At 35.8% G+C, this 24,363-nt stretch overlaps 1 protein-coding gene across 2 annotated transcripts; it reads left to right on the top strand.

Moving 5' to 3' along the window:
* The first annotated feature begins 343 nt into the window (after window positions 1–343).
* LOC149424492 (glutathione hydrolase 7-like) lies at window positions 344–19,396 on the top strand. 2 transcript variants are annotated; one of them, XM_089631380.1, is made up of 10 exons: window positions 344–530; window positions 3,156–3,310; window positions 6,147–6,298; window positions 7,325–7,525; window positions 8,649–8,797; window positions 10,093–10,276; window positions 11,402–11,506; window positions 12,146–12,279; window positions 13,605–13,760; window positions 17,404–19,396. In XM_089631380.1, exons 1-10 carry the CDS (start codon window positions 503–505, stop codon window positions 17,568–17,570), a joined length of 1,431 nt encoding a protein of 476 aa, XP_089487506.1. In that variant the 5' UTR covers window positions 344–502; the 3' UTR covers window positions 17,571–19,396. The 2 variants fall into 2 exon arrangements, with proteins under 2 accessions (XP_089487506.1, XP_089487507.1); XM_089631381.1 differs by lacking the exon at window positions 7,325–7,525.
* Window positions 19,397–24,363: the final 4,967 nt, after the last annotated feature.

Below are 24,363 nucleotides of genomic sequence, written 5' to 3'. Positions count from 1 at the left end.
ACATTCTATTATGTATTATTATTTTGACGTATATTTATGCTAAACCCACGATTTCACAGGTACCTAGCTGAATAATGAATCATCGCTCCAATAACCAATAACGGCATTTATAAAAATATTTTTACGTGTGCTAACTGCTAACTTTGAAATCGCTTGTGAAATTAACGAGACTACGCAAAAAGGCAAATCATTTTGTAAGTAATTTGGTTAGATAACTAGTTAATGTTCAAGACTCTTCGACTTAACGGTAACATATCTGATGTAGACCTTTCAAGCATACCTTTCGTGTCGCGTCTTCTAGACCGTAACAAAGTCAGTTCCAGAGTTCCAAGTTGTTGCCCGAAGTTTTATATCTGACAGACAATGCAAACGTCAAAAATAGGCAAATAATATTGTGCTCACATGAAATTTATTCTGTTAAAAATCTTACATGAATTAGTTTCGTGTTTTCTATTAGTTGTGGCAAAAGAAGTTTTATAGTCAATATAATAGGTATTTGAAAATGTCTGCGGATGAACCAGCGAACCCAGGTATTTTGTTTCTTTATTCAATGTTTGTTGATCCATCAAACAATGATTGTGATAATATGAGTGCTGTATCAACATGAATTCTTTATACTCTTGAAGTGTCACCTAGTGTTTTGATATGCACCTTTTTTTTAAGTTTTAAACTATTCTTGAGTAGTTACAATAACTAAAAAATATTAACTATCAAAACATTTTTTTATTTAGCTGTCAAATTAATGCCATTCAGTCTGGGCATTCATTGGGTTTGTCTTGGTTTTTATTAGTAAATGTTAAATTTCTTGTTGATCCTAATTTTTCAATCCTGTATCACTGCATCGATGCGATTCTTCCACAAACGGGCAAGAGTTGAATAGCGTTAGGTTAGGTTAGGTCTTATGCATAGAATAACTCATCATTCTATGGTCTCATGAGTGTTATAGTGTTTTTCATTCTCTTTGGTGTTTGAAAGAGAGAGTACAAAAACAGTGTGCAATATAGTAGTGAATGAGGAATACATGGAGCATGCGGGTGAGTTTGTGTATTTAGGAAGTATGTTCACTAGAGATGGGAAGGCTGACATAGATATCGAAAGAAGGGTAAATGCAGGTAACTCCATCAATCGAGGACTGTACGCAGTTGGCGATAACGAAAAATTGTCCAAAGAAGCAAAGCTAGCAGTCCACAATGGAGTGCTGGTACCTACCCTGTGGTATGTAAGTGAGGCATGGAACTGACAGAGGAAGGATAAAAGTAGGCTGAATGCTGTAGAAATGAGATTCCTGAGGCGAATGTGTGGTAAAACCATGTATGATCGTCTGAGAAATGTGGAGATCTGCAAAGAATGCAAGGCTGGTGTAAGCTTAGTGAGTAAGATTAAGAAAGGAACTCTTAGATGGTTTGGGCATGTAGAGCGAAGAAGAATATATGACGCAAATGCGAATGGTAGCAGAAGTCGGAGACGCCCGAGGAAGACGTGGCACGATCAAGTGAATCAGATACTTGAGTCGGGCCATGTCACAATGTATAAGAGAAGTTATAATAGAAGAGTTTGTATGAGACAATGTATGAATGTGAATAAAACAAGGAGTGTGTGTGCCAAGACCTACTTACCTGGTGGTCCATCATCTCTGCCTACCCCTGCGTGGAAACGGCGCGATGGTTAGTTTTTACAGTTAGTTTTTTTGTTGTCTTTTTGAAGCTTTTGTGGTTGCACAAGAAACTATAAACACTTAGATTTATAGAACAAACCTTTTCAATAAGCATATTTTTTTTAACATTAACTCCACAAAGGAGGCCCTAAGAAAAATAATTTCCCTCAGGGCCTATGTCATTTTTGAGGATGCTGTGTAGAGGGTCTTTTTGAGGAGAGGAAGGAGTAAACATGGATCTTGGAAGACCCTTGTTGTAGGAGGGAGGAAAGACAGAAACCGGCAAGCCATTCCACAGTCGAACTGTTGAACTCATTATCGAGTCGTAGAAACGACCTGTTCTCATTGCAATCCGTTGGTTAAGATGGGGGAATCTATCAAACGGACTGCCCGTTCCTGCCCAGATTCAAGGGTAACTTGTTTCGAAAAGAAAGTAAGTTGGTTACCTGCTTTGAGTATCAAAACTGACCTCTTCGACTGTTAGCCGAACATCCTACTCATCGGGCTATTGAATGTTGGCATCAGAGCACGATCTGCTCGTTCCACCGTAAATAATTATTATTTCAAATCTTAGTTGTACAATTTTAATGCTAACTAACGTAAATAAATATCAGTAAAGCTTTTAATACACGATACAAGTAGTCCATATCGACAGCTTGAGCAAAAAAAGCAAAAACTTGACAATGCTTTATTCTATTTGAATGACGATCAGAGGCGTAAAAACTGATGTTAAAACAGATTTTAAGAAGTTAAAATGCAAAATGAGTTTGAATTACATAATAAATTGCGATTTGAAAATACATAATACTAATAACTATACTACAAAAAAACTTAATTTTAAAATAATGTCAAATTTGGATGCCACTTACGAATTTTTATTTTCCGGTCCCGTGGAAAACTTCTTAACACATTGTAATCGGATCACGTATTAATACTTTTTTAGCAAATTAATGCTAGAGAGCGGATCACGTATTTATACGTTTTTGATAGATTGTTAGTGGAGCGCGTGTCACGTTAAAATACGGGTTCCAATATACTTGAGTTTTCGTTATATAGCGTCTGCAGGGTTGTAGCCATGCAATAATAATTTTTATTTTACATTTAGAAATAATTTTTGTGTATAATTTGTAAAATAAAGGATGTTATGTAAAAAAAATATTATTTTTTTCAAAACTTTCCTACTTTATGTGAAATTCTGCACTAGTTTAACGGTGAAGAATACATTTCTAAATATAATAAAATAAAATGAAATAAAATAAATAATTTGCAAAAAGAATTATTGAAATCAAACAAATATTTTTGAAGTTATCGCAATTTTTCTAGAGGTCTACGTTAGCGCGAAATTACGCGAAAAATCACCCGTTACCAGCACTAGTACGCGGCCGAAAACTGCCCGATCAAAATGTGTTAAAAGAGTTTCCCTGTATTTACCATAGTTTTAAAAGAGATATTTTCATTGTATCATACATTTATCAATTAACTCGATCTTTTTACTTTGCAGGTGAACTACGTGAGGATGTTCCCCTTAGACCAAATGATTCCGTTGGATTTTCTCGCAATTTTGGAGGAATTAGACTTATTATTGCATCGTTTGCACTACTCACCATTGCTGTCACAGTTGCGTTAGCTACACAGATATACTATGGAGACTTTGAGGTAAGCATTTACAAATCGTCGTTGCTACAAGACCGGGGATGTGAGTTTTACAAAATTTTAAAGGTGAAGCAAAAAAATTCACAGTTTTTTATTCAAATGCGTCAACAAACAACGTTTGAATGAGTACTGTGCGTTAACGGTCAAAATTATGCACATAGCCGAGATTAAGTCCGATGCCTTGATTTTTTTTGAAATTTTCATTGTAAGAAAACATTTTGCTTCAATCTGGCACATTTCCATTTTTGCAAGCGCAATGCCGAAATTTTACTTATAGGCAAATAATTTTATAGAGGATTCTTCGATTGTATTTATGCACACTGATAGTGTCGAAAGTTTAGAAAAAGAACTAGGTTGGAATAATTATTAAGCTCCCTCAGTGCACATAACCTCAAAAGCTCTGTGATTTATGCTCCTTGACTGACCACACCACGCAGTGGTTGTCAAAAAATGAAGTAATCCCCTCCCCTGCCTTCCCCGTTTTACCCTCATGGAGAATTTTTTTCATCGGTCACGGAAAACACAAACAAAAATGTGGACGAGAATGCCCCCATTTTGAATTTTTGCGCTAATCTTTATGTAAGTGTGTGGAAATGGCCACTGGAGACCCGGCTTAAAAAAAAACAATATTATAACAGTCGAACTTGGTTATAATGATCAAGGCTATAGCGAGTTCACGGTTATAATGAAAAATTACAAATCAATATTTTAGTTCAGCTTTCATATAATTGTTGAATGTTGTAACAAGGTCGATTCCTTGATAAACCGACCAAATAATTGAGTCGTGTAATTTCTATACCCGCTTTATCAACTTTCATTGATTTGGAGAAAACCGCAAAAAACTGTCACATCTCTAGCGTACATAAGTAAATGCATTACAATTTTTTATATAATGAATTGGAGTAATAAAATTTCGAAAAGCATTTATTTTTCTATATATGTCTAGCAATAATTAAGTAATTTCGATAAATAAAATGGATATAGCGGATTTTGATACTCACTTCGTGATTTTGAAAGTCAACTGAGCCGACATGGCGGGTTTAGAAACTCACGCGTAGATCATTTTGACACACGAGCGTGGCGTCAGAGCGGCGGCCATATTGTATTTTGGCAAAATAACTGCTTGTGATTCGTTGAATCCGATATAGCGGGTTTCGATAGTTACTTTCTGTATGATATAGCGGATTTGGTTTCTCACTCGCAGTTTTAACATGGTTTTTGGTCGCGATAAGGAGGGTTTTAAAACTCAATTTTAGGCTCCTCTTGTTGCTCGCAAAAATGTGAACAAGATGTCATACTCAGATCATTTTGTCAAAAAATCGGATATAGCGGGTATAGAAATTATAGGATTCAATTGTGTCAACACAATTTGTGAATACATGAATAGGTCTGAAAAAATAGTTGGGAATTATTCAAGAATTTCCTATGACGGATACATATTTTTATGGCACTACCTGTGTAAGATTGTCAGCTATGCGAACCATTGCTATCCATCGGGCACAATGTAAAATTGTCATAAAATCTGCGAAAGTCATGCTTAATTTGAGCCTTACAAATTTGTTTCCTTTTTATGTCTTCTTTAGTATTACAACTCATCGTCAATTTGGTTAAAAAAAACCCATAAATATTTTTATGAAGGTACCTAGTTACGAGTACCTACCATCCCTGCACGGGGTAAATTTATGATAGTGATGCACAACTTTTTCAGCAGAGGGGCTGCTTTGCCTATTTTTCAAAGAAGCCTACGACCTACAAGCGAATTTTTTTTTGTCTTTCAGAGTGTTGACAGCGATATTCAAGAGGGTTTTTGTTGATTTATTGAATTTCCTGCTATGCAAACTGGTCCTTCAAATTTGGTTCCATTTAGGAAATGATTATTTCCTAAATGATCTTAGTGGTAAATCATTTGACAATTTAGTGATAGTTTTCTTGGAAGCCTTAAACCAAGTGATTATAGTTATAATGCAATGATTGTTTTGAATGGGAAATTGAGAAGAATGAAAGCGAAATCTTTAAAACAATCGTTGATAATAAATTTGATTAATAAAAGTGTATTTTTCTAATTAGTTTTTAATAATTACCTACTCGTATTTTGAAAATACACTGTACTTTTGCGAATATATTAATATTAGTAAGTACATACAACTTAATGAATAAAAATAAATAAATAAAATAAAGGCATGAATAATGAAAGGGAAGTTTTGACTGAATTTTTTTACTTTATATAAGGATTTAACTTGCTTGTGGGACACTACAATCATATTTAATTCTTTTGGTAGCGATGTGATATTTTTTTGTTCCGTGAGTCATTTTTTGCCCATTTTTTTTATTTTTTTCTTTTCCTGTTAATAGTTAACAATGCTACTAGAACGATTGCAACATTTTGTTTTTTTTATAAAGTAAGTAACTTGTTGCATATTTTCCCCAGACAAGAAACTGAACCAACCATTGTGTCGTCTGAACGCAACACTCAACGGTCGAACTGACCAAATTGAGTTGTCTGTAGGGGGTTTAACAAACTACAACAATTTGACAATATTTTCAAAGTTTTGCTTTCCTTTCTTTTTTTATTATTTTAATAATCTATCATAATCTGTGTCACAAGGATCCCTACTGATTTTCGTTTAAAGTACAGTATTAAACTGCCACTATTTTCATTTTAAATGGCAACCATAGCTTTCAAATTTAGAACTTTTTCTTTATCTTGAACAGCCATAAAAATTACAATTTCTCCATCGTACTTACTTGGTAGCTTCCTTATTCGTGGTTCCTGTATTTTTTTTATTCTATACAGAATACATTCTGTAATGAATTTCTTTGTTAACCCTTTCTCTTTTAGATTGTTCCACATGGATCAGTGGCTACAGACAGTCAGGAATGTTCGAGGATTGGAACTGACACTCTTAAGGCAGGGGGAAATGCTGTGGATGCCGCCATTGCTGCTGCCTTTTGTTTATCCGTCATAAACCAACACACTACAGGACTTGACGCGTTAGTTCTGTTCTCTATTTTATTAAATCATATTTTCTATTTTTAAGTGAAACCCAAATAAAGTGTTTTGCATTTTTTATGTCCGTATAAAATGACTCAGGGCAAACCTTCATCCTGTTTGGGGTTCTGGTAAAGGGGCGATTGCAGCCTCTTACTAGTGATAATACTCCAAGTAACAATACGAGGGTGAAGAAGTAGCACAGGGCTCCCTCAGTTTGTGAAAGTCTTGACGCATGTCATGTGTAGAGCAGGCATTAGAGAATTAGACTGTTTTTAACCAATAAACATGTTCATTTTATTTAGTTAAAAACAGTCTAATTGTCTAATACCTGCTTTACACATGACATGCGACAAGACTTTCCTTCTTCTTTACAGGTAAAAACATGCTTCTTTTAGAAAACAGCACCATCTGGACGTAAACAACGCATGGCGGGGTACAGCTAGTTAAACAATATAACAATCAGAATAACAATAAATAAAACCTCAAATGGTAATATTTAATTTTTGAATATAGTATTAGCGATTTGGTTGTATCTGGGACTAGAACCCAGGAACTTCACCTTGCCGGGGTACTGCTCTTCCAATAAATGCAGTTAAATATGACTGAATGTAATAGTGTCCCATTAGCGCATCGCCTTGGAAAGGCAAAGGTCCTGCGTTCAAGTCCCAGATGCGACTGTTTTTTTTTCTGTTTCAAATTTTCGTTTAAAAATCACTAATATTTTCTTTAATATTTAAATATAATTTCGGATTTGATTTATGTAACATTCTAAATTTTCAAAAATACATACATGTACATGTTCTTACAATAGTCGGTAGTCTAATCGTCAGCGTATTTGCCTTCCAAGTAGTTATCGGGATTTGATTCTCAGCCATCGCAATTTTTTGTTGTTGTTTTTTCAGTGACAAAATTCTTGTATTCCATGACAAATGACGTAATTTTTCACGGATCTGCATTGTGCATTACTATAATTGACAATCATTTTGTTTTAGTCTTAAAAGCTTGTGTTTATTCCAATCTTGCAGTGGCGGAGTCATGATGATGTATGATTACAAGAAATCCAGATCTGTAGGCAACAGCCCGCCACCTCCAATAGTGGTGGATTTTTCCGAGGCCATGATGCAATCCAAGGTACCTCAGTTAGTCAAGGGGCTGGCATTTCTCCATGACAGGTTTGGCAGCTTAGCCTGGAACCGGCTGGTTTACCCAGCAATTGAGTTGGCAAGGTAAATCATAATGTACTTACAACAAAATCTCTCAAACTAGTTATCTTTTTCACTTCACACATCTCATAATCTTATTAATTTCTCATTTTAAAGAAGTGAAATTTCTATATTATTTCACTTGTGCTTAACTCATGCTTTATGTTTTGTAACTTTGCTTATTTTATAAATCTATATCATAATTAATTTATTTCATGTAAAAGCCTACTAGGGTGTAACTAAACGTGTGGTGGTAGTAGGAGATTTTCAAACATTGCTGGGTTATTCGTAACCTGGGAATGTTTGTCTTTCTTTTTTTAATTTAAATTAAAAAAATTTAAAAAAATACTTATTATTTATGATGATAAACTTAACATTCGTAAGAGAAAGGGTTTTTTATGCATAGTATTTTTTCTCAGATTTTTTCAATTATGTAATATGTAGTTTCAAGCTAATAATTATTGAAGACAACATTAGCGATTCCTAAACGAAAATTACTTGATGTACTTGTTGATAATACTAATTTGTTCATACATTTATTTTTACTTGCTTATTTTATAAGGCTTTTATGTTTTATGTTGATAATACTAATTTGTTCATACATTTATTTTTACTTGCTTATTATATAAGGCTTTTATGCTGCTATTTAAACTTTTCTGCAATGTAACCAATTTATGTAATTATGTACCGTTCAAATTGTATCTTATGAATGTATAAATGTTGTCTCTATGTCCCTGCCGACAAACTACATAAGTAGTTTAGCGGGTTTAAATGTGAATAAATAAAAAATAAATAAAAAAAAAAATTAAAAAAACTAGTACATAATCACAAATCACAATAATGTTTGATACTTCGCAAGGGTGTATATAAGGTACCCCTCCACAAGCCCCGTAGTGCTACATTCCTGGTGGGCAATTCCATTATATCGAGGCACCTGTTTTAAACCTCTCATTTTATAGCTTTTGCCCTCGCAACTTCCTTTCCTCCACTAAGTTTGTCCAGACTACCTGCTACAAACACTTATACCTAGTAACATTTTCATCTGTTCTTAAAGGTGTCTTTGGAATCCCCTGCATTGAGCCCAAACCAACATATCCTTAGCAATAGAGATAGTGCAAAATTAATGTGTGTATCTGTTGTGTTCCAGGTTTGGTTTCAGCATTCCGGTTTCATTGGTAGCTGCCGTTGAGACTACCGGAGCATCAGAATTATTTCCATTCTTAGAAGCCGGAAAAAACTACACTCTCCCAAAGCTTGCTTCTTATTTAGACAGAATTGCAGATGGAAATGTCACAAGTAAGAAACGGAATATCTAACTCCCTACATTCTCAAATAATTTCACATTTATACTGTCTTACCGAATGAATAATAGTTTTAAACCCCACATATATACGTCTATCTCGACACAGGTGTACCCTAGTGAGACAGATGTCGAAAAACACTTGTAAAAAACTTTATATTGAAAAAATACAAATAAAAATTTTAAAGCAGAAAAGATAGTAGTCAATACATATATACAGTTTACAGTACAGTTTACAGTTTTTCACCAGAATTCGCGTGTTTCGCTTGCAAAACAAGATTAACTTGAATATTCCTACAATATCTGCAATATAGAAATGCTAATTTTACCTGTAAAAATTAAAACTGTATTAGACAATGAAAACTCTAAATTATCTACACTCAACGTTACCACAACAAATATTGACAGTTCTTATATTATAAATGAACTTAGGAGACCTGTCATAACTTGATGTTAATGGTCATAGTTATGTGCCGCCATATAAGATATTTTATATACTTAGGGGGTATTTCACTATCTCTGATTATGTTCTGACTAAGCACTAATCCGCGGATTAGTCATTTTTTCATTTTCACTATATCTGAATAACGCTAACCCTCGGTTTAAAGTTCGATTTGACTAATCAGTGCTCGAACCTCACGTTAGGCGCTATTCCTCGAATCAAAGATGGCGTCAAAACATTCCGAGTTTGACAGCAGAGAAGTGAGTCGAATTTTGTTGCGAATTATTATGGATACCGAGTTTTTTGATTTACAGAAGCAGGTGAAAGGGCGGCGATGCGAAGGCCGCGAGTTTTAAGAGCTCGAATGAATTTGAATGCTTGTATGATCCATCCTTAATTATTTGTTTGTGTTCAAAATAAGAAACAATGTATTAATTCGACACGAATCTATCTAAAATGACCTGATAATCAACATAACATAACCAAAAAAATGCACACTTTGCGGTGTGGCGGGAAACTTGTCAATTGGCATTGACGTTAGCATTCCATAGACATTGCGGCAAAACATGACAACCGTTGTAGTAGATTGGGTAACTGCAAACATTTTGCGATGTTGCCAGACTATTTCGAGTGTTATCTATCCGGAAGCTCGGCAACAATGGTGAAACGGTCGCCGTTGAATAACGAAGTTATTCTGATCTTTAAAGCCAGCCAACGGCTAGCTAGTCAGATATTTAGCCCGACATAGTGAAATACCCCCTTAGGCTCCCGGCTGCGGTGGTTTGTCACAGTAGTTGTAATCCATGTCCTAAAAGTAATCTTTATGAAATGTTTTCTTTATGTTTTCAGCCTACTTTCCAGACGGGAAGAAATCAGATATAGCCACTCGAGAAGCCTCGTTCTTTGCTATAGAAGATAGTGTTATTTACACACCTTCATTGGAGACGGCTTCTTCAATGTTTAATTATTTGATGCTGCAGATAGGTAGCCATAATATTACAGAGATCTTGAGCAATCCAGATTTAATGAACAAGTATAACCAATCTCCATCATTAAATGTATGAATGGGTGGAGGGATTGCCTTTTGAAGTTTCATCATATAATATTTTCAATGTAGACTTAACATGAAATATCCAGTCCATGCAATTGGAGATGTCTCCACTGTATTATTTGGGGCTACCAAAACATGCAAACTAGTTTAACCCTTCAGGTTTTTAAATAATTATACCAACATGTCCCAACACACTTCACAGAATTTCGGAATGCTCCTGAGGTATCTAAAATGTGCTATATATTGCTTATTTTTGAAGTTGTCGTTAAAAGAAATACCATTTTAGAAACTGGATAAAATTATCTTTGCAATGTTTGTATTTGAAATAAACATTTATAATTATAAAAATGATATTTATAATATTAGTAAGAAAACTCTCACTTAATTTTTTATGCCGTTTATACAATAAAAAATAAAAAAATAATATTTTGACTTTCAACTGTCAATGAAAAAATCCTGCCGATTCGTAATCATGCACTTTGACATTTTTTATTTATTTTATCCATGTAATTCGGTATAAATATTTGATATAAACTAAAAAGAATAATTTTTTATCTTACCAATGAAAAACAAATTACCTATCTTTAGCATAATATAAAAAAAAGTTTAACATACTTTTATAATGTATTGACCCCCCGGTCAGATCTGTCCTTCAGAGGCTTTAATGGAATATGATGTTTGTGGCTAGTAATGTCCTTCAGAGGCTTTAATGGAATATGATGTTTGTGGCTAGTAATGGAATATGATGTTTGTGGCTAGTAATGGAATATGATGTTTGTGGCTAGTAATGGAATATGATGTTTGTGGCTAGTAATGGTATATGATGTTTGTGGCTAGTAATGGAATATGATGTTTGTGGCTAGTAATGGAATATGATGTTTGTGGCTAGTAATGGAATATGATGTTTGTGGCTAGTAATGGTATATGATGTTTGTGGCTAGTAATGGAATATGATGTTTGTGGCTAGTAATGGTATATGATGTTTGTGGCTAGTAATGGAATATGATGTTTGTGGCTAGTAATGTCCTTTCGAGGCCTGAAGGGTTAAAAACGTGTTTGAATTTTTGTGGAAAAACTTGTTATAATATGCGTATTAAAATTTTACAGGAAGGCTAGAAATCTGCGGAAGGTTTTGGAAGACAAAATTTTCACTGCCCCTACATCTAACATAGCTGTTATAGACAAAGACGACTTCTATGTTTCACTCATCACGTAAGAAACATTCTAATACATGCATTATAAATGTTATAGACAAAGACAACTTCTATGTTTCACTCATCACGTAAGAAACATTCTAATACATACATGCATTATAAATGTTATAGACAAAGACAACTTCTATGTTTCACTCATCACGTAAGAAACATTCTAATACATGCATTATAAATGTTATAGACAAAGACAACTTCTATGTTTCACTCATCACGTAAGAAACATTCTAATACATGCATTATAAATGTTATAGACAAAGACAACTTCTATATTTCACTCATCACGTAAGAAACATTCTAATACATGCATTATAAATGTTATAGACAAAGACAACTTCTATGTTTCACTCATCACGTAAGAAACATTCTAATACATGCATTATAAATGTTATAGACAAAGACAACTTCTATATTTCACTCATCACGTAAGAAACATTCTAATACATGCATTATAAATGTCTTGTCTTTACTGTATAAAAAAAAAAATCCTTATCGCGGTGTATTTTAAATGAATATCTCTATGGTAGTATTACAATTAAATAACATTTGATAAACAATTAACCAACAACATGTAAAATGTTTATGTACATATTATTAAATAAATATAAGACATTTTTCATTTTATGTTTTTCCTTTTCAGGGGCTTGCATACATTACTTGGATCCCGACAATTTTCACCGGATGGCTACATTTTGAATGAGCCTGCGTCCATCCCAACTCCTAAAGGTTTCAGCAGCTTTCTGCCAATAATCATTGCACAACATTACACCTGTGGTAAGAACCATAGTATTATTTGATCTTTTTGCTGTCTCCAAAAAATATTTAGTACAGTAAAATCGCATATAAGATTCCCACATAAGAAGTTTTCACACTTAAAAACTTTTTGTTAAGGTCCCTTGTAAACAGAAATTACTCTCAGAAAGTACTTTCGAAAACCATTTTAGTTTTACTGTAAATGTTGCTGTTGTTGCTCAATATTGTTTATTTAATAATATAGTTGAACTAATTATTTGTATTATTTATCACTTTTGTCTCTCTTTTTTGTCTCTTGTCTCTCTTTGTATTATTTGTCATTTTAGTGAATTTTTATGTAATTTGGTAATTGTATGTAGGTATAATATTATTAGAGCTGGGTCAATCGATCGTTTTACGCGACCCACTAGCGTCGTGAGCAGGTCCCGAAAACCCGCTCAGAGAGCAGACAAACCAAGTCATACACCACCTACCTTCACTTTCATGTAGGTAGGAAGTAGGTAGTAGATCCTGTAATTATTAGACCCTGCCATAGATGTGAAATTTAGTAGAAATACAGATGCTTAATCTGAAACTGAAATGAATTGTCACTGCGGTTTCAGTTTGCAGTTACCAGAGTTACATGCACATGGATTATTATGATTCTTTTTGATACTGGGATAGGAGTACAAGAGGGTGTACAAAATAAGTAATGTTTGCATGATTGCTTACGGTTTCATCATTTTTACTCTTAGGTTACATGATATTTTATGAAGGTTCCATTTGTATTTTGATCGCAGTGTTTGCACGTCAGTGCGAACATCTTAATGATATTAAAGATAAACTTAAATACAATTTACATGTACACAATAATGCTGTAGGTTGCGTCACCGTAATTGGGGCAGAGAAAGTCGTTTTATCCTCTCTCTGTTCTAGGGAGACTTGTAATTCAATGGGAATTGCGCTGCCCCAACCAACACACAAAGTAATCGCAAGATTTCTGCAGTTACCAGGTTTGATGATTCTTTCGTATATTGATGTCCAGCGAGGCCCGCACTTGGGAAGAATGTTCGACGAATGAAAGAATCACAAGTCACTTTTAAACATGAACTAATGCACACACAATCGGCGATATATAATAATTATAATTAACGACGGTATCTTTCTACGTTTTAATATCTGTAGGTACGCGGTACATTCCAATATGTCGTATTGGGATGAGTTTTACGCCTCTATCTCTAATTCACGTATAGACACTGTAGTTATGGGACCCAATTCTTAGAGAACCCGGCCTGCTCAAGTGCTGATACAATGGGTATGAGTAGTCCATAAAATATTAATGTTTTACCAAAAACTTTTCCCCTTAGGTCAGCGGATTGTTCTGAGCTGTGGAGAGATGTCTGGGGCGCTGCAGGTGATAGAGTATTTATCAGAGCAGAGCCAACAGTCCCCGGGCCAACTTGTAACTGCCCTGGAAAGTCCGAGGCTACGCTTGTTAAACATTCAGACACTGGCATTTGAAAGTAAGATTCATTACCATTTTATGAAATATAAGTACAAAATACCTGATAAGTGTCGCTTGAAAATATAGACAATTTTATATATGTAGCACCATTTATTAAACGAGTCTTCTTGAAAGGGCTTTACGGAGTACTTACTTCTCTTCATAAGCCTCCTGGTGTCCAGTTTAGGCCTCTCTCGAATGTACTCAGTTTTTTGGATTCTTGGCGACTCTCACCAAGTCAGGTCTTCAGACTATCTCGTCAAAAAGTACTAGACTTGTTTTTGCTTTTTCCCAAACAGGGATGCCCCATTCAATGATTTGTATATTACAACAGTCATCTGTGAATGATGCTATGTGCCCAATATAGTTTGGAAATTGCGATTGAAATACTAACCTTTTTATTTTTCTTTTTGTTACAATTCACAAGAGCACCCCTGTCTGGACAAAGTAAAGACAGGCTATTTATTTATTTACAGAGCGGGGACAGTTTACATACACATAGTTTCCGTGAGCACTTAGGCCAAAGGCCCATTGTGCTATCTCCCATTTTACCTCACTCCTTTAACAGTCACCCAGTCCCTTTTATAATGTTCACCAGGGTTGTCGTTGGATATTTGGCTATGTCTTCTGGTTCCACAATGTGTCTTCCCAGGTCTCATCTTTCCTCTCCAATCGCCCTTGGTTCCCTGAAAGCCCCACAAGGGAAGAGAGCCTCATCTCTCCTCTCCATTCCTCTTTGGTTCCCTGAAGGCTTCACGAGGTAAGAGTTCGCGGAGGTGGCCTCATCTCTCCTCTCCACTCCTCCTTGGTTCCCTAAAGATCCCAAGAGGGAAGAGGGTCTCATCTCTCCTCCCCACTCCTCCTTGGTTCCCCGAAGGCCCCATGGGGGAGGAGTCCGCTCCCCGTTGGCTCACTGAAGGCCCCACGAGGGAAGAATGGTCCAATTTTCGTCCCACGAGTATCTAGGGAAATAGAAGGTCCACTCCAGTAGAGCCCCGAGTGCTGGGGTAAGGTCTAAATACTCCAAGATGCGACCCTGTTTCTCGGAGGAACCGTTTGTGACACTGTTCCCCAGGTTATTCAGCCTGAGCATGGTGGCTTACACCTTAGCTTGGGATTGCTATTGCAGGTCGTGTGTCCACTCCCTGAGCAATGGTTTCACCACACTCCCTACGCTTTACAGACAGGCTATCTATATCACCACCCAATTGGGAAGCTTCGCGAGGCAGGCTTAGGTAGGGGCTGTAGGAAAGGATTTATTAATTTGGGTCTTGAAGAGGACCGGACTATATGAATAATAATAAACATATGCCGGTACACAAATACCACCCGTTCTCATGAAGCCATCAACTGTGAACGGGTGTTCCGCTAGTGTCTGTCGAGTCGCATATGTTATTACGCTATTCAAAGTACTATCCCAATACAATAATACAACACCATATTGCCCTCTGAATAAATTTCTCCATTCTTCCCTCATATCTACCACCTAGGAACTAAGGACTCCCCACCCGATAAACGTTAAACAAACAAATTTAGGTTGTCTTTGTGTGGTTGTTGAAGTCTGATTCAATGAACCAGAATGACTGGCATTTTCATAATTTAAATAAGTTGTGTGGTGCATTCAGACAAGCGATAAAGTACCTACCTATATGTATTATAATATTTTATTAATTCAAAAATTTGAACTGATACATCAAGAATTCAAACTTTCCTATTATTTTTTTACAGGTCTTCACATCTTCATATTTACATATATATTTCACTTTTTGGAAATTTTGACCCTGAAGGACTTATTTTTCAGCAAATAATATTCAATACATAGACATATGAATATTAGTAGACCTGCCCTAAGTGATTAAAAGCGTATTATCCCCACTCCCCATACCGGTTCCATTGGAGCCGGCTGTGCTCGCGTATGGCCTCAAGTGAAATTTGAAAACGTGACGTCATCATTCTTGTGCGAACTATGGTCGAGGCATCATCGGTTCATTTTACGAAATAACACGGCAAAATGTTGACTTGTACTATGAAAACTTGTAAAAATAGATGTGAAAAAGAGAATAAACCCAATTGTTGTATTACATTCCATATATAAGCATTATTTTACTTTATTTTAAGCATATTCACATCGTATAATATGAATCAGTTGTTACTATCACATCGAGAAACGTCTGGACGCGAAACACAAAGCTGGTTGGTTGCTGGGAAGTAAATTATGAACATTTATAAAAGTGTCTTAACTAAATACTTAAACGAAATATTCGACTCTGAAAATAGAACCGAATTTTTTTGCCGAATTTGGACTTCGCAAATTTGTTCATAACGTGGCGAGTAATTTGCGCTCCCATGTAAAAATGTCTAATCATTCAAATGCAGATTTTACTTTTAAGAAGTAAATGGTGATATTATAATGCGAGATGACTATTTACTGTCAGATTGATTTATTGACGAATCACAGTCAGCTTCACTTCCTTCGTTCTTCAACAGTTGATTTTACCCCTCGCCATTATCTTCTCGTCTATTAATTCCTATGTCTGTGATTCAATACTTTTTAAAAATAGACTAAATTTGCTATAATTTAAAATAAATAAAAATATATGTGAACTAGCTGACGTGTACCCGGCGTCGCTCAAGGATATGAATGGTTTGGAGTAAAGTTATGAGCTTGTGAATTCTAGTGTACCTGAAAACTTAGTTTATTTTTAAGGTGGAAATTTTTAATGTTATTCTAAAGAATTGAAAAAGTTCACTTTAACCTTTTGAACGCGTTAATTTGCTCCGTTTTATCTCTACCCGTACGCGGTACATATTTTCAAATACCTATGCATGCAATTAAATGTCAAATTATAGCATTCTGGAATGATTTATTGGACTATATAGACAGAAAAAATTATTCTCCACAATATGAAAACAAATCCTCGTGTGTCAACACTCTTAGATGTTTATAAAAACAAAAACATAAAATTTCATACAAAGACGTACCGTATCTTTTGAATGTGGTCCCGCCATTCACTCGGCGTGTGTTTACTTAGGCCACTGCGTTGATAGACACAAGTGGGACACCATGATCACTTATCATTTTTAGTTATGAAAAGTTGTGAATGACATACTAGTACTAAATCCTTTAGTTTACAAAAATGTAAACTAAAGGCGCACTTTATTATCGATCTTTTTTTATGAAATACAATTTTATTTTTGAGAAATTCTTGTAGATGTCAGCATCGTGATAGTTCGACGAATGTCCAAGTGAGCAAGAAATATATTTATGACGAAAGAGCGCTGGAATATCGGCCGTCAAAGTTTCCGTATCAACTGTTGATACAGCCGCGTGTGAGTATGGACTTTTTGCCGTAACAACAGTTGATACGGCCGCGTGCAAAGAGTTAATGACTTTTTGTTTCACTTGATCATGCTGTGTCTTTCTCGGGGGTCCCCGACTTCCACCATTCACTACTGTCTACATATTTTTACTAATTAAAAAACCATGTTATATCTACTTTTATTCGACTCCATAAATAATGCGTTAAGTTTTCCTCGAACATCTCCAACTTCTCCTACCATTCAAACCACTCTCTAAAACACTTCTGACACTAATAAGAACAAACTTTGACATTTCCAGCGAAATCAGTCCAGTGATATTTTATACATATCTTTCTTTACAGAAATTCACATTCCCAGTTTCGACCCTGTGGTGATCCAGGCCCTCAGCGGACTGGACTCGGCAGACGCACCAGAACCATATCCCACTTGCAATGCGGTGCAGCAGATTGGAGACTCCCTCTCTTCTCATTCCGACAGCAGGGGAGGGGGAATAGCTTCCAGGTTCTAAATTAGATGACTTAACTAAAACAAAATGGATATTAACCCTTAGGCGCGGTATTCCGATATCGGCATGACACTTTATGCCTCTTGAGTGCGGCAAGTCAATTTATAGGCTGGCTCATAGAAAATGTCTCGCAAACTTGGTCACAGCGACCATGTCCCCGTTCATTCAACATTGGAAGTATTGGCAAAAACTTTTATTTCAACCCCAAAGCCTCTGACATTTTGTAGAATACAGATTCTGTGGAAAATGTTTTTAATCACATTTATAGATAATGGTTTGTATCATGTAAAATGTAATTACTAATGTACAAACACTAAAAAACATATTTAATTAGACAAGGGTAATATAATAGTTATTGTGACTTCACTTTTTTTCGTTTAATATAAATATACCTATTTAAAAATTTGCAAACCTCGACATATTTTTTAATTTATTTTATTATTTAAATAATATTTTTCAAATGCTTTTCAAACTGAAAGTGCCGTATTCTCTCTTTCCAACACTGTTTAAATCATATTTCTCCCCATAATCAAAATGAAATAGCATAACTTTTATGCAACCGTGTCAGTTTATTCATTATTATTGACACAGTTTATCCCAAAAAGACTACGGTTGTTTATTGTCTCTGATGAATATCTCCCGAAATTCTCCAAGTTAAATAATAACTAAGGATTTTTGACACTTCTTACGGAACTATGAAAAAACAATTAACGTACCTAAATGGTTAAATGAATCTTCCAGATCTTTATTAAATATTATTTATAACAAAACGATTCTCCAGGGGCTAGGCCCTAGCATTAATGTTATTTTTTAGAGTATGTATTACAAAAAATGTCTATTAATTCACTTTGTCAGCTGCTGCTTTCTATGCATTCAGAAACTATTTTTACTTACCCCTCAGGCCTCTGGCATATTCCGTCAGAAGGTCGGAGTATTTCCGCTTTGCAATAAAATCTAAATAAAGGGAATTTTTTTCAATGTATCCGAAAACTAAAAACAGTTTTTGAAAGATCGTAAAATACTATTTTTACTATTAGAAATAAATATATAATTTTTGAAATAAATTATAACAAATTACTGATAATGAAAAAAAAAAGTACATATTTTATTAGACAAATCTATTATGTACAAACCTTATTGTCTCTTCACTTTTTTTGTTGTTTCATATAAAAAAAATTATATAGGTTCACAATTTTTTTTTTTAATTGCTGTCAGAACCTTTGGCTTCAGGTGTACATTTGAATGCTTCTGTGGTTATTTTTTTGAATTTGAATAGAAAGCGTGGTGTTTTCTCTTTCTAACACCGTTTAAATCACATTTCTGACCATGACAGTAAGGGAGACAACGATTTCTATGAGAACAAATGACCTGTTCCCAAAAGCAAAGAATTTAGCCTGATGGGTAAATGCTTCATTAAATTGAATAATAATTCCTTCTTCTTGTGATATAGAATAATTTTTTTTTTCTGTTGCACCTAATACTTTAATAATATCACTAACTTATTATTTTGATTGCCTAGAATTTACAAGAACTTGGTGCTTTTTTACTCCTTCAATAAAAATTGTTAGTAGGATTACATTTTTCAAACCAATTTAATACTCAAAGAGTCAAATTTAGGAGAGTGATTTGTGCGTGGAATTCAAAAGGTAAAGTAGGTATTTATTGTATTTTTATTAAATGACTGATCAGGTGATCTTAGTGATATACATAATTTCGCAGTATTTAAAAGTGTGCATTTTTATATTTATTACTTTGTAGATATATTTACACAAAAGAACAGTATTTTTTTATATTTTTTATTGCATTTATGTACTTAATATTTTATATTAATGTTGTTAATAAATTAATTATTTTTGCAAATAAACATGATTTTTTTAACCTTATTCCTACATAATGCGATGTAAAGTGTGTTGTCAAAAGTACAATAATAATAATAATAATTAGATAACTTGTATAGTGCCGTTATTGTGAAAAATCACCTCAAGGATGCTGTTCAATTTATTACGAATTCCTAGTCTCTATCTAATATTATTATGTACAGATTCAGAAAAACATTATTATTATTTACAAACAAATACATAGAAACATACTTACTTGGCTGGTCACTTCAGATAAACACACTTTTATTAAAAAGTTTGGACAAAAACATTGGACAATGATTTTACATTTGTTATTTTACCCTCCATGAATGACCTTAAAAAGCTTACAAAAAATATTAACATTTTTTACAAATTTAGTTATTTACAATGTCGCGGAGTGTTAATGTGAAAAGTTTCTGACTTTATGGATATGACTGTCTAAAGATGAGTTTTAAGTTTAGCTCTGAATTCTGTTGAGTCTGTAATAATTATTAAATCATGTGGCAGTCCATTCCAGGCTTTAGGTCCTGACACTCCGAAAGCGCGCTCACTGAACTTAGTATCTGATATGCGCTTTGGTACCTTCACCCTTCGATAGCAGATGATGCTGCTGACCTAAGAGTTGACTGTTGTGTATTGGTATTTTCCGTAATACACACTTCTAATAAATATGCCAGAGTCATTCCGTTAATTGCTTTAACTACCATTGAGCAGAACTTGAACTAGATTCTTTCAGAACATTTGAGTCAGTGAAGATTTTTGAGATGCTCTAAAATGTGGAAATATTCAGATACGCCGGAGATAAATCTTGCCATAGCTTTGAAAACGACATGAAATTTGTTAGGTAAGTTTTTAGATTCTCACGGCCAAAAGCATTTTTGTTGTTCGTTTTTGGGGTGTTATGCCGTGTTGCGCTAACTCCTTCTTTAGCCGACGTTTCGGACAGCGTTGCAGTGTCCATCATCAGGGTAGATCCGAAGATGTGTAAATTTTGGTTGTCGAGTTTGTGCTTATTTGTTTGTGGCCTGGGCCCGTCCAAGTGCGAAATGCCAACGGAAGTGGCGACATCTTGTGGCGAATTCTGAAAGCACAGTATTTATGTTAGCCTGGGGCCCGTCCAAGTGCGAAATGCCAACGGAAGTGGCGACATCTTGTGGCGAATTCTAGAATTAGAAAACCGATTGACAGCGGTTAAAGTAGATGTACCCAGTATCAAGGTATAAATGCAATGATTTTATATTGTATTATTATATGGTATTGGAGTATACTTAGACATGTTATTTGCGCTTAGCTTTGGTGTAGCCGTCAATTACCGGATACCAAGAGCTGTTGAGCTTAGCTCCGTCGTCTCTATTGATATTAAATGGATTTTTGTAGATTTCAATTGCCTCCATAATCAGGCGTGATCTATAAGTTTTGGGTCTTCCCAGGACCTCGGGAGCAAATTCAAAGTAATGGCCGGTTTCAATTAAGTGTTCGGCGATTGCCGATTTATCAGGGTGGCCAAGTTTACAAGCACGAAAATGTTCTGCTATCCTTTTGGAAATCGTCCGTTCTGTCTGGCCTATATAAACCTTGTCACAACCAGAGCAGCTGAGTTTGTATACTACATCTGCTTCCAGAGGAAACTTAGTCTTTGCAGACCTCAGTAGGTCTTGGATTTTGGCGGTGGTTCCGAAGACAGTTTTGATGTTTTCTTTTTCTTTTCTTGTTTCCTATATACGGTATGTCCTAGGCTACCATCGTTTTTTCGCATCACCTCCACATCTAGAAAAGGCAGGATTTTATCTTGGTTTTCCAGCTCCATTGTGAACTTAATTTTCCTGTGGAGAGAATTAAGATGGTCCAGGAATTCGTTAAGTTTCTCCGTTCCATGAGGCCAAATGGCGAAGACATCGTCGACGTAGCGCCACCATTCTTTAGGGACAGCTGAAGCTGTATCAAGTGCCGCTTCCTCAAACTTCTCCATAAAGAAGTTGGCTATTACTGGCGATAACGGACTGCCCATTGCAACTCCCTCCACTTGCTCAAAAAGTTCACCCTGAAACGTAAAATATCCCAACCACCAAACCACCACCAAAATCCAAGACCTACTGAGGTCTGCAAAGACTAAGTTTCCTCTGGAAGCAGATGGAGTATACAAACTCAGCTGCTCTGGTTGTGACAAGGTTTATATAGGCCAGACAGAGCGGACGATTCCCAAAAGGATAGCAGAACATTTTCGTGCTTGTAAACTTGGCCACCCTGATAAATCGGCAATCGCCGAACACTTAATTGAAACCGGCCATTACTTTGGATTTGCTCCCGAGGTCCTGGGAAGACCCAAAACTTATAGATCACGCCTGATTATGGAGGCAATTGAAATCTACAAAAATCCATTTAATATCAATAGAGACGACGGACCTAAGCTCAACAGCTTTTGGTATCCGGTAATTGACGGCTACACCAAAGCTAAACGCAAATAACATGTCTAAGTAGACTCCAATACCATATAATAATACAATATAAAACCATTGCATTTATACCTTGATACTGGGTACATCTACTTTAACCGCTGTCAATCGGTTTTCTAACTCTAGAATTCGCCACAAGATGTCGCCACTTCCGTTGGCATTTCGCACTTGGACGGGCCCTAGGCTAACATAAATACTGTGCTTTCAGAATTCGCCACAAGATGTCGCCACTTCCGTTGGCATTTCGCACTTGGACTGGCCCAGGCCACAAACAAATAAGCACAAACTCGACTACCAAAATTTACACATCTTCGGATCTACCGGATCTGCCCTGATGATGGACACTGCAACGCTGTCCGAAACGTCGGCTAAAGAAGGAGTTAGCGCAACACGGCATAACACCCCAAAAACAAACAACAAAAAAGACATGAAATTTGATATCTGGGGAGACTTGCATATATTGCATTACAATAATCTAGACGTAAAACAACATCGCCTAACAATTTAGTCGCCTCTATTGGCAGGTTTCTCCTCATTTCTTTAATTTGCCTTAATTATATAAAGAATCCCGTGCTTACAGTTCTGTTCACTTGATTTTTAAGGGGGAAAAAATAGCGTCTAGATTGACACCCAGTAGTTTGGTTTGACACTCTGGAGTGATGTCACTTCCATAGAAACTTGGTCTTTGACGGATTCAGCTTCAATCAGATCATCCAGCGGGTAATGGCTTCTTGACACTCAGAATGAGAGTTCTCAGACTATCTATTTCTTCTGGTAAGCATTAAAAATAAACTTGTAACTTTATAAGAAGAATTCTCTCAGCGTACACTAGAAGATGAACCCCGTGGATATTTATGTTTAACATTAAATAAATCAGCCTTGTATGTATTATTATGTACCTCTTTCTAGAGTGGAAGTTCTCTCAGAGAAATCACAATTCAAAATGATACATTGACCCTTCCTGTACCCATTAACACAAAAAAATACATATAATAACACGAAGAGTGTTTATAATATAGATTTTATAAACACTCTTCCTGTTCACTCCTAAACTCTTGATTCTACGTATATTTGATGAATGTGCTGCGCGGTCAATTTTTTGCCTTCAACACATCGACTACAGCCGACTGAGGCATGCCAATCCGAAATGAGTAATACTCACCTGGCGATTTTTTTTTTACAGCCGTACATGAAGCCGCGTTAAACAGTGAAGATAAATAATACCACATATCATAGCAAAAGTATCAAGGTGGAAGGGGTAACAGTGAAAGAAGTTTAACTTAATTGCCTTAGTTTCACTTTTTTGGCTACCTCTTACTGTGACACGTCGCTTACATGCTACTTTTGTTTACTGTTCAGATGGACCTCTGGGTTGTGGTATGCTGGCATGAATTGTATTTTGGATACAGGTCACCTTCGAGGTGGATTCGGCTGCTGAAGACGGTTCCAACGGGACGGCGGGTGCTGTTACTACTACCTTTATCTATATTTTAATGTCAATCATTGACTCTCTAATGTCCGACTTGACAATATTGACTCTTGACTTAAATAACATCAAGAGTCACTGTAATATGGTGATGAGGTCTCAGATCGATATGTCGGAAAAGCTCCTAGGACAATCTTCCAAACCGTGTGTCTCATGTCTGACTGTTCCAACTACTAGATCCTATGCTGAGTTTGTGGAAGTTGATACTTGATTGTAAAGAAAGGATTTTACCTCCACTACAGCCTATGGTATTACTTTATCCCAGCGTATCTGAGAGAAATACGTTAGAGGAAATTCAGATGATTCCCACCACGGTTTTGGATCCAAAGAATGACAGTTTTCTGGTTGTCCTTTCCAGGAATGTCAGAGTACTAGCGGCATCAAAATGGTCCAACCACAGGATAGACTACCTAAGTTGTTTACAATGTATCCTGTGGTGACTCTAGTGCTGACCTGTGTTTATGAAAAAAATTATCAACATTATTGAAGGGAGGACTGAGATCTCCAGCGAGGATCTCTTGAGAAAGACGCGGCGTGTGCCATTTTTAAGTAAACGAGACCAACCAACCATGAACGTGGTGGTTATCTGTCATCCTGAGGTTAGGCGTGTTCTTATTGACAGCGGCCATTGCTACCTTGGGTGGTATGCCTGCTATGTGTGCGATTTCATAGGTGCTACCAGGTGTTTTAAATGCCACCTTTATGGTGATGTTTGTAGGGCATGTACCCAGGATTTATATGCGGCACTACTGTGCTGGTAGCGGTCATGATTTTGAGGATTGCCCTAAGAAGGCAAAGGTTTATGTCTGCGCAACCTGTAGATGCTTCTAAAACAGGACTATAATCCCTCGGGTGATGGAACTTGTCCCACACAACATTCCGCAATCGAGATTCAGGCTAGGATGACAGATTATGATTGTCAGTGGTCTTCTCTGGATATCCCCTTCATCACCCCTGATTGGTTTTAATGTATTAATTTTTTTTATTAATATCCTTGT

Source organism: Hesperophylax consimilis, chromosome 4 (assembly GCF_061612785.1).
Source record: "Hesperophylax consimilis isolate HC1 chromosome 4, BYU_Hcon_1.0, whole genome shotgun sequence".
Classification (NCBI taxonomy): Eukaryota; Metazoa; Arthropoda; class Insecta; order Trichoptera; family Limnephilidae; genus Hesperophylax; species Hesperophylax consimilis.
Note: the sequence above shows the minus strand (reverse complement) of the source record. Positions and strands in the feature narration are given on the sequence as shown.